General features: G+C 32.8%; 1 protein-coding gene across 1 annotated transcript in view; it reads left to right on the top strand.

Moving 5' to 3' along the window:
* Nucleotides 1–15049, top strand: part of LOC111064083 (semaphorin-1A) — a 95624-nt gene extending 80575 nt beyond the window's left edge. The window contains exons 7-16 of the mRNA XM_022351752.2: nt 605–798; nt 2183–2324; nt 4112–4305; nt 5581–5809; nt 7301–7520; nt 8763–8902; nt 9840–9887; nt 10719–10793; nt 11134–11296; nt 12246–15049. Of these exons, the coding sequence (XP_022207444.2) occupies nt 605–798; nt 2183–2324; nt 4112–4305; nt 5581–5809; nt 7301–7520; nt 8763–8902; nt 9840–9887; nt 10719–10793; nt 11134–11296; nt 12246–12420 (1580 nt within the window). The 3' untranslated portion in view covers nt 12421–15049. The remainder of the gene's footprint in view (nt 1–604; nt 799–2182; nt 2325–4111; nt 4306–5580; nt 5810–7300; nt 7521–8762; nt 8903–9839; nt 9888–10718; nt 10794–11133; nt 11297–12245) is intronic.
* The last annotated feature ends 382 nt before the right edge of the window (nt 15050–15431 follow it).

Raw genomic sequence — 15431 nt, 5'->3', positions numbered from 1 at the left:
TATAAAATAACAACCGTTAAGTGTACAAAAATGAATGAATAAACCCACTCCAATCATAACTCTACCCTGAGATCGTATCACAGAAGAATAGAATCTTTTTAATTCATACAATGCATTTTATTCGCTGTATAAATTCCTAGAAATGCAATACTTTTGCTCTGAAAAGCAGATCATTCTATCAAGCACCATCAACATTTGAATTCAGGCAGCCAAAAATAATAATTATAATGTTTTTAATTCAAGAAACAACTGTGGAAAAACTTAATAAAAATGTACTATTGTTGGCATTGGTTGGTTAAAAACTGCACTGCGATCAAATGCATTAGGGTATTTTAATGATATAATATTTGTTTTATTTCAATAATATGATAATTTTATTGTAGAGGTAGTGTTATGTGTTATGTAGATTTTTATTGAATGAAAACGACTTGATATTGTCAAAACCACTAATTTACTAAAACAACTTGGGATACTTGTTTCGGATGTTACACTATTCAATCTTTAAGTATCAATCTCTTGTAAACTCCAGTATCTAGTATCTGAAGTAGATTCTTATGTGATGATATAAATATTTTATTTTAATTGTTTTCAATTTTCATTGTAGATGGCCAGCTATATGCGGCAACAGTGGCTGATTTCTCTGGAGTGGATCCACTGATATTCAGAGAGCCGCTGAGGACAGAGCGGTCTGATCTGAAGCAGCTGAACGAACCCAGCTTTGTCAGCTCGATAGCTTATAAGGACTATGTACTCTTCTTCTTCAGGGAAGCAGCTGTAGAGTACATCAACTGTGGAAAGGTATTTCAATTGTTTTCCTAACCGTATTAATTAGGCTACAATTGGGCTATTACTGTTATGGAGTGATCCGTGGTCTAGTAGATAGAGTGCTTGCGTAGCAGCCTAGAGATCCTGGTTTCAAACCCGCTCATAACCAAAAGTTTTTGACCAGGTCACTCCCGTGTTATCGGAAGGACACGTTAAACGGTCGGTCCCGGCTGAAGTATTACAGTCGTTAGGCTCATTTACGGCTTAAATGATATATTCAGGCGTGGAAACTTTCCGTAAGGGACTCCCCACCATCAACAGCCATACGAATTTACTTTTACTATTCTTAAAATAGAATAAAAATATCATCCAGAATGGATTACTCTGGCTCTTTACTCTGTTGTCAATATTTGCAGTAGCAGAAGTCTTTGGGGTGAATTACAGCATTTCATTGGAATTTCGTTTAATAATAATTATCATCCAGAATGTTATAACAATGTTTGTTTCTCACGGACAAGCTGTACTCGAACACAACAGTGAAAATATAATTCCCAAAAGTTATAATTAGACTACTCCCACTTAGCCCAGCCGTAATCGAGTGGATCAGATGCTGGCTTTATGATTCAGAGGCCCGGGTTCAAATCCCGGCTCGGGCAAGATATTTATCTCGGGCCACTCCCGTGTTTCGGATGGACACTTTAAGCCGACGGTCCCGGCTGCCTAAAAAGTAGTCGTTAGGTCATGTCAGAGGCGGCCCTGAAATTGATCAGTTGCGACCTGAAAACTCTGACACCAGACCTGAGCCAGCCAGGTCATTCGATATTTTTTTTTTTAGCCCAGCCGATTGAGTATGAATAATACCATTAGAACTTATGGGAATTATATTTTCACTGTTGTGTGAATCCAGCTTAATGGTTCCATGATTCAAGATCAGAATCTTGATGAAAAAGAGTTAGAAAATAGCCTTGTGCTAGTAATCTCAGTTGTAATTCATAATGGAAGAAAAACGTATGTTGGTTACATTTTCTTAAATATGATAAATTCAATAACTCAACATATCCTTCACAATATCATCCATAGTAATAACATTCTATTTGAGAATTCCAAGTTCATTTAAAGTTATACAAGTTTAATAATATTCCACAAATGATGAGGAACTCGAGTTAGTCAAAAATAATTATGAATTTATATGTTTGTTTTTTTATAATAACAGACAATAAAAGCAAACAAATGGTTATTTGATGCTGACTTGCAAACATGAATCTCAATATAGTATTGTATCTTTTTATCTCTCCTATGATCACCCGTTTGAAAACAAAAAGCTTTTTTCGAGAAGAAATTGTGTATCATCAAGCCAAACTTTTATTATTTTTTACAATGATGAATGATTAATATGTTGCTTTTCTGTGGTTCACAGGTCGTCTATTCCAGGGTGGCGAGGGTATGTAAAAATGATAAGGGAGGACCACATCAGTTTTATGATCGTTGGACTTCTTTCCTGAAATCTCGCCTCAACTGCTCAGTTCCTGGCGATTATCCATTTTATTTTGACGAAATACGTAAGTAATCCATCTCACTATTGTTAATAAATGTAACAACTTGAAACTATACTTAACTTTGCCACTAATTAATGAAAATTTCGCGCCCAAAGAAGCCTCAATCATCAAAGAGAATCATAATATACCTCTTTGATTAACTAATCTATGACTAATATTGATTTATAAGAATATAAGTCATCAAATCAACACCTACTGAATGGCTTCCAGTTCTAAGCCACATACCACCACCAAACCTGCGTCGTAAAAATGCTCTCATCAGAGAATTTGAAAAAATTTCAAATAACCCAGACCTGAGAATACATGAGGATATTGAAAATGCAAATAAAACCCGCTTGCGATCAAGAAAGCCACCAACAAAAACTGCAATCGATACTGCTACAGAACAGAACTTCAATTTGCTTAGTGCATGGCAGCAGGAATGGACTATGAAGCAGCGAGATCAAATCCCATGGTTCTCCCAAAAGCCACCAGGTTTTGGCTTACCAAGGAAAGCTTGGTCGACTCTAAACAGAATTAGAACCAAGCACGGTCGATGTGGTGACTTGTTGTATAAATGGGGCAAAATACCATCGCCCTCCTGTGAATGTGGGGAAAAACAAACAATTGACCATATAGTGAAAGAGTGTGCAATCACAGCCTTCAGAGGAGGAACAGAAGAAGATTTCTTGATGGCAACTCCAGAGTCAATAGCTTACTTAAACGGACTGGATATATGACAAGGGATTATTCCAATGATGATCCTGAAAATGGAATGGATACTGATTGATACGTCTTGAAAGCCATACGCTAAATATATATAATAAGAATATACTCCTTCCTCTGCCTTCTGGAGAGTCCGATATCACCAACTGTCAAATCTTCAACTGTTTTTCAAATCTTGTCCAATATAAATCATCCTCTTATTATTCTTCCTAATTATTAATCAGGCTATCTATTTAATGAACGATTTCTACTTCCTCCTTTTCATGTAGAAGAAGCTGAATAGTAATCGTAATAAAAATAGTAAATATTAAAGCCTATAATATATTACGCCTAAATATATTGAGCATATAAATATAGGCTAATATTAATAAAATTTGGTTAGGCTTCATGTCTTGTGGAAGTTTAATCCACCACAACAGAGAGTCTCGTCTTATATTAATAACTGTAAATTAATCACCTTCTTATTGAAATTTCATCAATGAAATGTATAATATGAAAGCAACTTTACTCCTCATATACATTGAGAAGTACTTTATTTTTTATAATGAAAAGTTGAAAATGAAGAATACGAATCCATTATCATAATGAAGGATTTCAATGAACAAGAATGATGCATCTTAAATATAGTATTAGAATAAATATAATGATGTAGCCTACTTATTGTATTAATCAATAAAGAATCAATCAAATAATCATCTGGAGCTGTAAAGTGGGCAAATTATGCTTCCTATAATCTGTATGTTCAATCATAATGTTGTCGAAATGGTCTTCTATATTTTACCCTTGTCATATTTAAGAAACAATTATTATATTACACAAGTCATAAAGAAATTTGACTCAAATTTATACTCATTCAGCCGTCTCGTTGATGATAATTTATTATTTATTGACATTGTTATTGCAGATTGCAGTCAATCATAATGTGGTCTAAATAGACTTCTATATTCTACTCTTCTGTAATATCGAGGAACGGAGGAAGATTGATTATATCATATTACACAAGTCATGAATAAAGAGATTTTGACTCAAATTCATTCTCATTCTTGTTGATGGTAATTTGTTATTTATTGAAATGTTTATTGCAGAGTCAACCAGTGATATTGTGGAGACGAAGGGAGGCCAGAAAATGATCTACGCCGTGTTCACAACGCCTGGCAACTCGATCGGTGGCTCTGCTGTGTGCGCCTTCACTATGGACGCCATCATGCAGACGTTCGATGGGTACTTCAAGGAGCAGTCATCCATGAACTCCAATTGGCTCAGGGTTCCTTCGTCAAAGGTACGTCTTTCCACAATAGACATTCAAATTCAAATTTGTTGTCGAAATTTGCAGACATCCTACATATTTATGTGATACATAATTATTATAAAATTAATATTGTTTGCTTTATGCGATATCTCCCCGCACACGGACCTGTCATCCAAGCGGGGAGCCTATTCATATGTATTTATTTTATGTAAATTTCATTGTATTTTAAATGAATAAATAAATTTGATTTGATGTATTATATGATCTGAAAATTCATATCTTGTCTTGATCTTCATCTTTTGAAGGAACTTATTTCAAATATTGTATTCTATAACTAACTTCCAAAATAATTACTGTTATATCCAATATTTTCTGAGATCTTTGAATTTATCTATTTATCTATACATTGATAGATACAATATAATTCTCAACAATGAATGATTGGGAAAGGAACAACAGGCTTAAAGCCCAAAACTGCCCCTTTCCCAAATTTGGATGGAAATTGTCCAAACATAGGTTATGTTTAAGCTGCGTTTACACCAAAGTTATTAACAAAATATTTATTTTTCCGTCCTTGTAGATTCTATTAGATTGAACGGAACTTGACAAACTCATACGTTCATCATGTGTATGATAAGTTATGTTCAATCTAATAGAATCTATAAGGACGGAGAAATAAACATTTTGTTGATAACTCTGGTGTAAACGCAGTTTTACACTTCATGATTTTTCTCCAATTTTGAGTCCAAAATGTTGGAAATGTTATGAATCGCCTTCTTTAACATTATCAAGACATCCTATACATTTAAGCATAGAGATAAGATAGCATAATACGATATCCCATAGTAGATATAGTTCATTTATGTTCCGATTTCCAAGCCGATTACTGTTGAATACTGTCTATTATTACTGTTTTGACCGGGCGAGAGTTTATGAACGGCAATGTATGAGAGACTACCAGCATTACATGACTACTACTATTGAACATTTAAAATTGAACTTTCAACCGTAAAACATGTCTTTGGACATGTTATTCATTATCAAAATTTGGAAATAGAATAGTTTTGGGCCAAGCCTGTTGTTCTTTCCCAATCATATTCATATGATTTGTTATTATTGTATCCAAAAATAAATAAATAAACATCTTAACATTACTGTAAATATCAATCAAATATTCTTCTCATGGAAACCAAGTTTAAAAAAACTCGGACATTGAAGGCTTTAAATTTGAAAAAGATTACTATCATTGAACATCTTTGATTAGACAGTGATTATACTTTTCTCTAATGGATGATTGTGTCGCAGGTGCCTGAGCCCCGGCCCGGCGACTGTGTGAGCGACAGTCGTACCCTTCCCGACGTGTCGGTGAATTTCGTCAAGTCGCACTCGCTAATGGATGCAGCAGTGCCAGCGGCGCTCACTCTTCCCTTCCTGGTTCGCATCAGCTTCCAGTACAGGTTCACCGCTGTCGCAGTCGATCCACAGGTCAAAGCCGTCAACGGCAATGCCTACGATGTCGTCTTCATTGGCACTGGTAAGAAATCAATCCTCCCATCTAATAACTAACTATATTTCGGTATAACTAACTATATTTCGGTAGGGTTTGTCAGTTGTTTTCATCGGAACCGGTAAGAAGTCATTCCCCCCATGTGATACTTCACAACTATTACAGTAGAATTTGTTAGCTGAAGTTAAGTTTAGCTGAAGTTGAGTTTAGCTAAAGAATTTATTTGGTAAAGTTAAGTTTGACGATTCCCCAGTCTATCGACTTTTAGTAATGAAGACATAGCTAACTATATTTCGCTAGGTCTGTCAGTTGTTTTCATCGGCACCGGTAAGAAGCCATTTCTCCCATGTGATAACTCACAACTATTTCAGTAGGATCTGTTACCTAAAGTTAAGTTCGAAGATTTCTCAGTCTATCGTCTTTAAATGATGAAGACATACGTAGAAAACTTAGATAAATTGTACAGAAATTATTGAAAACTAAAATCAATGTCATCTTGACTCCAGATTTTGTATTTTTCTTCAATTATCAGTTTGTATGAAATGAAGTTGTCACGTTCTCCCACTGTTAAGCTGGGTTTACACCAAATCTATTAACAAAATGTTAATAACTTAATCCTTATAAATTCTATTAGGTTGAACGGAACTTGACAAACACATATGTTCATCATGTGTATGATAAGTTATGTTCAATATAATATAATCGATAAGGATTAAGTTATTAACATTATTTTTTTATTAACTTTGATGTAAACGCAGCTTTACATTTTGAAAATAACGTTTTTAGTATGATATATTTCACACCGTAGAATGCTTAAAATACTATAGAGAGCTTTAACGTGTAATACAGAATATATACTTTATATTCAACTAGGCCCTCATTCAGAGAGTTGGTAAAGGCCTTGTCAGACCGACTTTGCTACCGATGCAAGAGCGAAGATTTAAAAATCTCTCTCTGTATTATAAAGTATATTCAGGGCAAACAGAGCTCGCTTAGCAAGCGGGAGTACCGCCTTGTACCGCGCACTACCGCTTGCTGAGAAATTTTATTAGCGCGCGGAGCGGACGCAAAGCGAGCGGTTTGACTTGTCATATTTGAATATACGGAAAGATATTTTCATAACATGCAATACTGTGGTTGTTGGCTTCTCCCACTACTCGAGAGTACCGCCGCCGGCGTGAGCTCAGTGTGACATGGCTTGCTAAAAAACGTCCGCTAGCTTGCTAGCTTGCAGCGGTACTGGCGGTAGTCGGTCTAACAAGGTCTTAAGGATATGCAGCTATAAGCGATATACCGTATACTGGTGGTAGTCTGTCTAACAAGGTCTTGAGGATATGTAGCTATTTACAGTACAGAAATTTGTTCTATACCTATCTATATGATTCATATTATCAATTAAAATGTGATCGCATCTAGTTCCATCAGATTTTCTGAAGTTATTCAAATTCATTATTGTAACAATAAAAAACATAATGTTCATGTTGTGATTTATCTAATGTTGATCCTTATAAATTGCAGATGATGGGAGGATTATCAAAGTAATCAATGTTGAGAATGAGCCAGAAGTGAAAAGTGTTGTCATAGAAGAAATTCAGGTTCTGAAACCTGGAACTCCAGTCCGCAATCTCAAAATTATCAGGGTAGATGGCCAACCAGATAAGCTCATGGTTATTGCTGATGAACTAGTCCAGACCATTCTTCTCCATAGGTGTACAGCACCCAAAATGAACAACTGCGGGTAAGTTAGTGTTACACTCTATCTGAATACTACTTAAGAAAAGTCTCGACATGAACACTCAATCATCTCTAATCATGGTAATTAATTGTAATTGCTCAATAATTTTCTGCTACTCAGTATGGATTACACAAGATACAACTTTTCAAATACAGTTTTCAATTAATTAATATTCAAAACTCATAATTCATTTATTTTAGTCTACTGAAAAAGCAGACAACTGTTTATACATAGAAGTATTTTTGTTAGGCTGCAGAACTATTTTACAGTTGAACTGTTTGAAAAATTCTCGAAATAAAACAATAACTAATGAAAAACTCATTAAAAAATAATTATATAACCCAACAGTTTTTAAATCGATTTATTCATTGCTATGAACTGTCATAGGAGAAAACCCTCATTCTGGTCGTATCTCTATTATCAACTAAATCCGTGCAAACCTTAGTTTGCAGCACGTTGCTTTAAGGCCAAAGTTATTCCAATACAACAATGGAGCACACTGTTGCCGTTTTGTGCTGATTCTACTCAAAAAGCCTACACTCTCTTTTTCGATCTTTCGCTCACACAATTGGCTCTGGATTCTGGCAGTATTGTACTCCATAAGAGTAATGCTGAGATCTAAGGCTTGCACAAATCAAATCAAATTACTTAGAATTTGTCCTATTCCAATACCTTACCATTCAAAAATGTCCATGTTCTTGGAAATAAAGAATCCGTTTTGTGAAAGTGAAGACCTATAAGACATAGCCTTCTTTCGGACTTTGTAATCTATCTATAATATAATAAAGGAAACAATTGACTTATACACGGGATAGGAAATCTACGAATGACGCATTATCACGTCAGAACTACTGAACTTATTAACTCTAAATTTTGCATAGTGATTCTTAATGTACCGAGGATGGTTATAGATCTATTTCAAATTCTTCAAGATTTCAGTAGGACAAGTTTTTAATTTTAAAGTTTATCGCCCTTGCGAAGCACACGGGTTACCTACTAGTCTTATATAATTCCGGGAGAGAAAGAGCGAAAGAGAGAAAAAGCCCAAGGCCACCTTTTTTTTCTTAATCTATTTTGCATTCCATCACGAACTAAGATTAATAATTCATTAAATTAACGACTAGCAGTCTATTTTTCGAAACTTTTGGGTTTGAACTATTTTCTGATCATTTCAATGGTGTGTTTTTTGTGAAAAACGTTATCAATGATTGGGTTATTTGATTGGTATTTATGAATTGTTTGTAGGATGTGCATCGGCATTCAAGACCCGTACTGTGCGTGGGACAGCAGTGAGGATCGGTGTGTGGCCGTCACCGACTTTGTTGGCAGTCACAAAATGCTCTTCCAAAATATTCCCCGCGGCCAGCATAAAATGTGCAAACCTCGTAAGTACTACTCTCATATTCCCTCTTTCCATTCATTATGTTGAAAACATAACAATATAGTATTCATTCACTCGTTCATTTACTACGTTAAATATCACAACATTGGATTCATTCATTCATTCAAGTTAAATACATTTCAATATTGGATTCATTGATTCATTCATCTATCTATTAGGTTAAAAAATCAAAATATTGGAAAGGTAAATCATTTTGGGCGCTAGCCTAAAAATGTTCACTTCCTAAACTCAGTTCATTAAATTATATTCATTAACATTACATGATATTCCTTCTCTATTTTTTTTAATGTATTCTTGGAAAATTGTATAGTGATTTTCAATCAAATTAGTTGAATTGGAAAATTTGAATGTATTCGAGTACATAAAAATTGATAATTTGTCCTGCAAACCTGTGTAAAACGTTTCAATACCGAAATTTGTTTGAATGGTGACAATCAGGTTGATAAAAAATTGAAAACTGATGTTGAAATAAAGGATCGAATTGAAAGTATTACGATGTAACAATGCATATTTATTTCAACGTTTCCAATTGAACATAAAAGCTTGTAAAAACATACATTAAAATCATTCCTTTCTATTGAAGAGTAGCTTACCATGTTATTCTGAAAAATGTGTTTATTACACACAAGGTAATAGAAATATTTGAATGTTTTACAATAAATTTCGTAAACTATTACTAGATCTTTATTGCCTAATTGACAATAAATTATAAGAGTTATAAATGGTGGTAGGAAAAATTCTCACAGAGGAGGATACTCGTATCATATTATGTTATTAGAAGAGTATAAGAAATGGCGGACAGGTACCGTTTTAATTCTTAATGTTATTGCGTTCCACTATGAACTTGATAAAGTATGAGCTTGCTGTAAAATGTGAGTTATTTTGATATGCACAAGAATAATTTCTAAATTTGTTTTCAGCTCACGTTGTATCCGCTGTGGCAGTGAAACCTTTGGAAAGAGGAATAGGTATGTTATTGACTGACATCTTATTGCTATTTAGAATTTTATCTAATATTCATGAACGGATCCTATTCACTCATTTTCTCAATCATATCATACTTTTCAAAAAAAAAAAAAAATTCACACTGATCTTGTTTTGTCTTTTCTAACATTGTAAACTGTTGCAACTTGAAACTACATTCTAAATTATTTTCAATTGAGATTTTTATTTTAGATTGAGTGGGACTCAAATTACTAAAAATTCTCAATAACTCAAATAACTACAATCAAATAATATATTTTGCAAAAAATCGGAACAGATTTTTCAGATAGTTAATAAGATTAGTTATTTCAATATGCGCCTGCATAAGTTAAGCTGTATTCTTTGTCATTCTGTATCTAAATACAGAATTTTATAATTTTAAGATTTCTTCTCTTGAGAAAATCCGCTTGCCGCCATTTTAATAGAACTGCATTGGGGCCGAGTGATACTTTCACGAAACAAATAAATTTGAATGGAATACCAGACCATATTAGCACAAATTCACTGATACAGATAGACTAACAAAAATACATTGTTGAAATGTAATACTGTAAATGTTTTTTTCATGAAACACCTCCAAAGTCTAAAATAATCTGCAATTTTATAATAATTGTATGAAACATTAGTCTCTCTTATAGCCTAATTCATTGCAAGCCTGAACTATCGAAATTTATAGGTTCTTTACTGTCAAGGTACCAGTGCTTCAATTGAAGCTACTATTAATTGTAAAGTAGTGCCATCAATTGAAACTATTTTACTGGCAAATTTATTAAGTTTTCTTTGTTATAAAATTTGATTGTGTTTGTTTGTTGCAGCTGGTGATGAGGCAGGGAAGGAAGAAGTAATATGTCCAAAGTGTTCTTCGTGCAATCCAGTTCCATGTACTAGTGGTAAGTCGATTCAAGAATATATTTATAGATTCCGAAAAGTATAAATTTACTTTTTTGATAGCATTTACTCATAAAATTCTAGTATAACACCCATCAGTATCTATCATACATTGTCGTCTAGTTTCTATACTCACATGTAACATGATAAATAATATTATTACTTACTGATTGATAAATTTGATTATATGATTTGCTTCTTTATTACTCCTCAAGTTCACATGAAAAGAACATGAATTTACTTCAATATATTATAATCCAGAACACCAAAGCCCAAATGTATAATACCTACATGGGTAACTATACCAGAAATAATGTTAAATATTTTTCGCTTTTCTTTCAGATGGACAAGCTCAAGAGAAGATTGTGATATATACGGCTGACACTCTGGGTATGGCCGTGGCTACATCAGTCCTAGCAACCCTGGTCGTAGGATTTGTCGCTGGATATCTGTTTTCGAGGCATTATTCACATCTTCCCATGCATACGCATCATCAACTCAACAGGTACAATACAAAGTTTGATTTGTTGAATTTTCTTACAACTGAATTACATCGAAATTCCATGATAGATCCTTCTATTGCTTTCTTACCTAATTATGTAAGACTGGTTTATTCTACAAAAATGATACATTTAGTAAGAAGGTACGCTTTCATCTCCTGATTCTCAAATTATACTGATATTTATTTCTTAGTCCTCATCAACTCAGTAGACACTACAATGTTTTGGATAAAGTGGAAGCTTATCCCCCCTATAGTCGGGTTAGGTCCTAGCCCTAATAAGGTGCTCTAGGTACCGGTACTAATATTCATTTTTATTATTAAATTTGAGTGATTCTCAGATGGATAAACCACTTACAGTGTTCAGTTCTATTTGTAAATAGTTGATTCTATTTGATATAGAATTTTCGGGGTACATCAGATAATTAGTTTGATTTACATGAGCCCAATATTCATTTGTTTATAGTTGGAAATAATAATCTACATTTCTTACATTTCTTGTTTTTTAACATTTCTTCATACTTAATTCTTAAAATACATTTTTGGATTGTATAGTGTATGATTGTAATGTGTGAAGGAGGCAAAATGGGTTTTTTACCGGTTGCCTCCATGAATAAAATTATTATTATTACATGTCTTACAGTATTATTCAGGTTTACTTGAAGCTAATTTTACTGAAATATATTTCGAATTCTATTCCAAAACTTGAGGTATGTAGAGATTGAAAGTAACTGAATCAGATACTTTTAGAGCCCTATATGGTTGACATACGCTATCAAAGTTCAAGATTATTTAAAAAAAATGATAGTCAACAATAAAATGAGTTTTTAATACAAAATTGATGAAGTGCAATTCATTTGCTACTGTATATAACTTGGAGATGCTATTTCTGTGCTGTTTTGTCTTATCTTGTCCAATGTATTCCTTTATCTGATGTATCTTTTTGTTTTCGTAGACTGACCGGCGACAACCTGAACGCTGAGGCATCGTCGTACATTCCACCCTGCGCCAACAACAAGCCAGCCATCAATCTGGTCCTGAACGTGCCACCCAAGAACGCCAACGGCAAGAATGCCAACTCATCAACAGACAACAAACCCATACAAAAAGTTAAGAAAACATACATATGACCGTTATGGGCCATACTGAGTTGGGTCTGCGAAGTTTGAATTCTTCCACTCCATACTATATCGGAATGTTCGTGATTCGATAAAGAACTGTAAAGTGTCGTTGAACTTTTGAAAATAATCAATATTAAGAGTTTTAACCCATTTTTGTCGGGCATATTCAACATTATCGTCAACAAATCTGTACATTTATAGTTTTGTAAATAGTGTAAATATTTCTTTAGTTTTATTTTTGTAAATATGAAGTTTCGATTGTTTAGTTCTATTTGTAAATAGACCACGTTGTACAAGTGATAGAATGTTATATTTATGATACCGATGCTTAATTAGGAGCAAAGAACAAAACTTTTTTAATCCTTTCATTTTAACTACATTCTTATTATTTCCTCTTCAAGCAGAAGATGTATTAAGGGTACTTGGTATCCCAATCATTATCCATGACTGCCTGTTAAGAAAGGCAAGAGAGAGTTCAGAAGATGATGCATTATCCAATTCTTTTAAATCTATTTATCTCATATCTAATGCATTCAATATTCAATCAGTCGATAAATAAAACTACGTTACCGTATCTTGAAAAGATCCCGATATAAAAAACATAATAATCGCTTGCATATCCAATCAAAGTTAACTTATGGTTTATCAAGTTGAATATGAGTTTTTATAAAAAGAATAGAACGTATATTTTATGTTCTTGTCTAATCATTTTTTATTCATTATTATTTACAAGAGTATATAATACTATATTTACACCTCAAGTGTAACGCGAAGCTATAATAATAAAGAAATTTACTGTTTTATTACAGTATTCCTATCATTGTTGTTTTTAAATTGTAACATTATTTTAATTTTGAGCTTAGCATGATCGAAGTTGTTGCTTAATTACTTAAATACTGAATTGAAGATACACATTTTGAAATCTGAAGAAATATACTATTTCGTAATGGTTATACTATTTAAATTTTTTTTGAGGAGCATTGCTTTCAAATAATTAGTTCAAGATTGAAGTGAGGGAAATTAGCTTATTTATAAAGTGGACGAGCGATAGTTTGTTACTGATGTGCTGAGTATTAGCTACCTCTAAGGAAAATTATTCCCGAGAATAAATTTGCTTTCACTATTCAAAATAATTTTTGGTAAAACAGGAGTTTTTAAATTTCAAACTTTCAAATTCAATCTTGAAAGAAAACTATATAAGCAAAATAAAAAATAACGACAGTTGTAAGATCATATTTGTTGATCGCCATTTCTTGTATGTAATTATTTATCTATTTTTTCCAATGAAAGAATAAATACATTTCATTTGAAGAATGTGAAACTCTGATAAGTTCACACTATGAAGTATGTAGATGTTTGGCGATTCGTCATGCCACTAAGATTATCATTGATGGCCATCTACGAAAGTTATATTTAAAAAAAAAATGTCAATCCATGCTCTTCTACTGGTTTTTTGAAAGAGTAGTGAGCATTCTCTGATGAAAAGTTATTTCCATCAATGCATGTAAACTTGTTTGTGTGAACCTATTGCATAGGTTGCAATAAATCATGTTTGAAGTGCCTATAAAGTAAGAATGTGATCGATTAGCTTCATAATATGGTTTCTATATTGATATGTGATATAGGAGTATGATTTTGAATGAGAATATTTCATATACTTGGTTCTAAAACCAAGAAAAAGGTGGATAAGATAGCGAAGTAGGCCTACGTATATACTCCTCAGTTGTTGTACCACCCAGCCGTTATTGGTTCCACATTAGAAGTGCCATTATACTGGATATTTTGCTGTACTAATAATATAGTTGAATTTCTACTGTGCTTTCTTATTGAATGAGTATACAAATAAATCGTATGATATATGCTTGTTGATATTAATTAATAGTTTACTAGATATTTTTGAATTACCATTTACAAGTTGATTCTATTGAGTTGAATATTTTTGAAAACAAAACCATTATAAATGACTTGTTATTATGTCGTCTATAACTTGTTAACTATTTGATCGATAATTATTAATGATTCGCTCACTGATCACATTAGTGATTTTACATTATAGATAACTTCCTGCAGCCAACCTATAAAATTATCTTTACAACCAAGTCAAACTTGGTTTCTAATATTTAACGAGATAATTAACGAACTCTCCTGAAAAAAAAGAGGATCCTGGATTTTATAGAACTCTGGAATAATAGTGATGTCAGAAAGATAAGTATTATATTTATTTCTTTGTGATTATTGTGTTCTTTGGTATATTTACAATAATGGTATTACTGAGTTGAATGTTAGTTGAGATGTATGTAAGATTAGTATAAACTTGTTTGCCTGTGAGATCAAACTCAATAGCTTTATCTGTACTGATGAATTTTTCTATTTTGTAACTGTAAAATTTTTGTATAGAATATTATCAGATTATCATTGTATATTATATTGTATTGTTATTAGATTCAAGAGGCAGCATATTATGATAAAATTGTATTTAGGCCGAAAAGTAATTATAATATAATGTACATCTTTCATATAATAATATAGATCAATAAAAATACTTTATCGAGTTACAATAGTTCCATTGTCACTTGCTGGAAATAGAATTTTATTTTTGTAAATCTTTTATAATGTTTTAAAATTATGGTATCATAAATTTGGTTTTTTATTTCGAATCACCTTGAAACCGGCTTGCTAAGTGATATTGCAATGGTCCATTCTCGAGATATGTATATTCAGTTTCGAAAAAAAATGTTATAGTAGCTACTTATTTATACTGTAGTCGATTCATAAGAAGAGCCAATAATAACAAAATGTTTGAGCTTCTATGCTTATAAAAGAGATGACTTATATCAGAATCTCCTGTATACCAGGTATATAGGAGGTCCTGCTCATGTCCACTGTTAATTGGTATATTCTCGTAAATATCAGTCCACAGTTAATTCTTTGTCACTGAATTCAAGTGGATAAGAGGTCCTGGTTTAATTCTGTTCAGTTTCCATTACCAACGCAGATTACTGTGAATCGGTCTCGCTACT

The sequence above is a fragment of the Nilaparvata lugens genome, chromosome 2, assembly GCF_014356525.2.
Source record: "Nilaparvata lugens isolate BPH chromosome 2, ASM1435652v1, whole genome shotgun sequence".
Taxonomy (NCBI): domain Eukaryota; kingdom Metazoa; phylum Arthropoda; class Insecta; order Hemiptera; family Delphacidae; genus Nilaparvata; species Nilaparvata lugens.
Note: the sequence above shows the minus strand (reverse complement) of the source record. Positions and strands in the feature narration are given on the sequence as shown.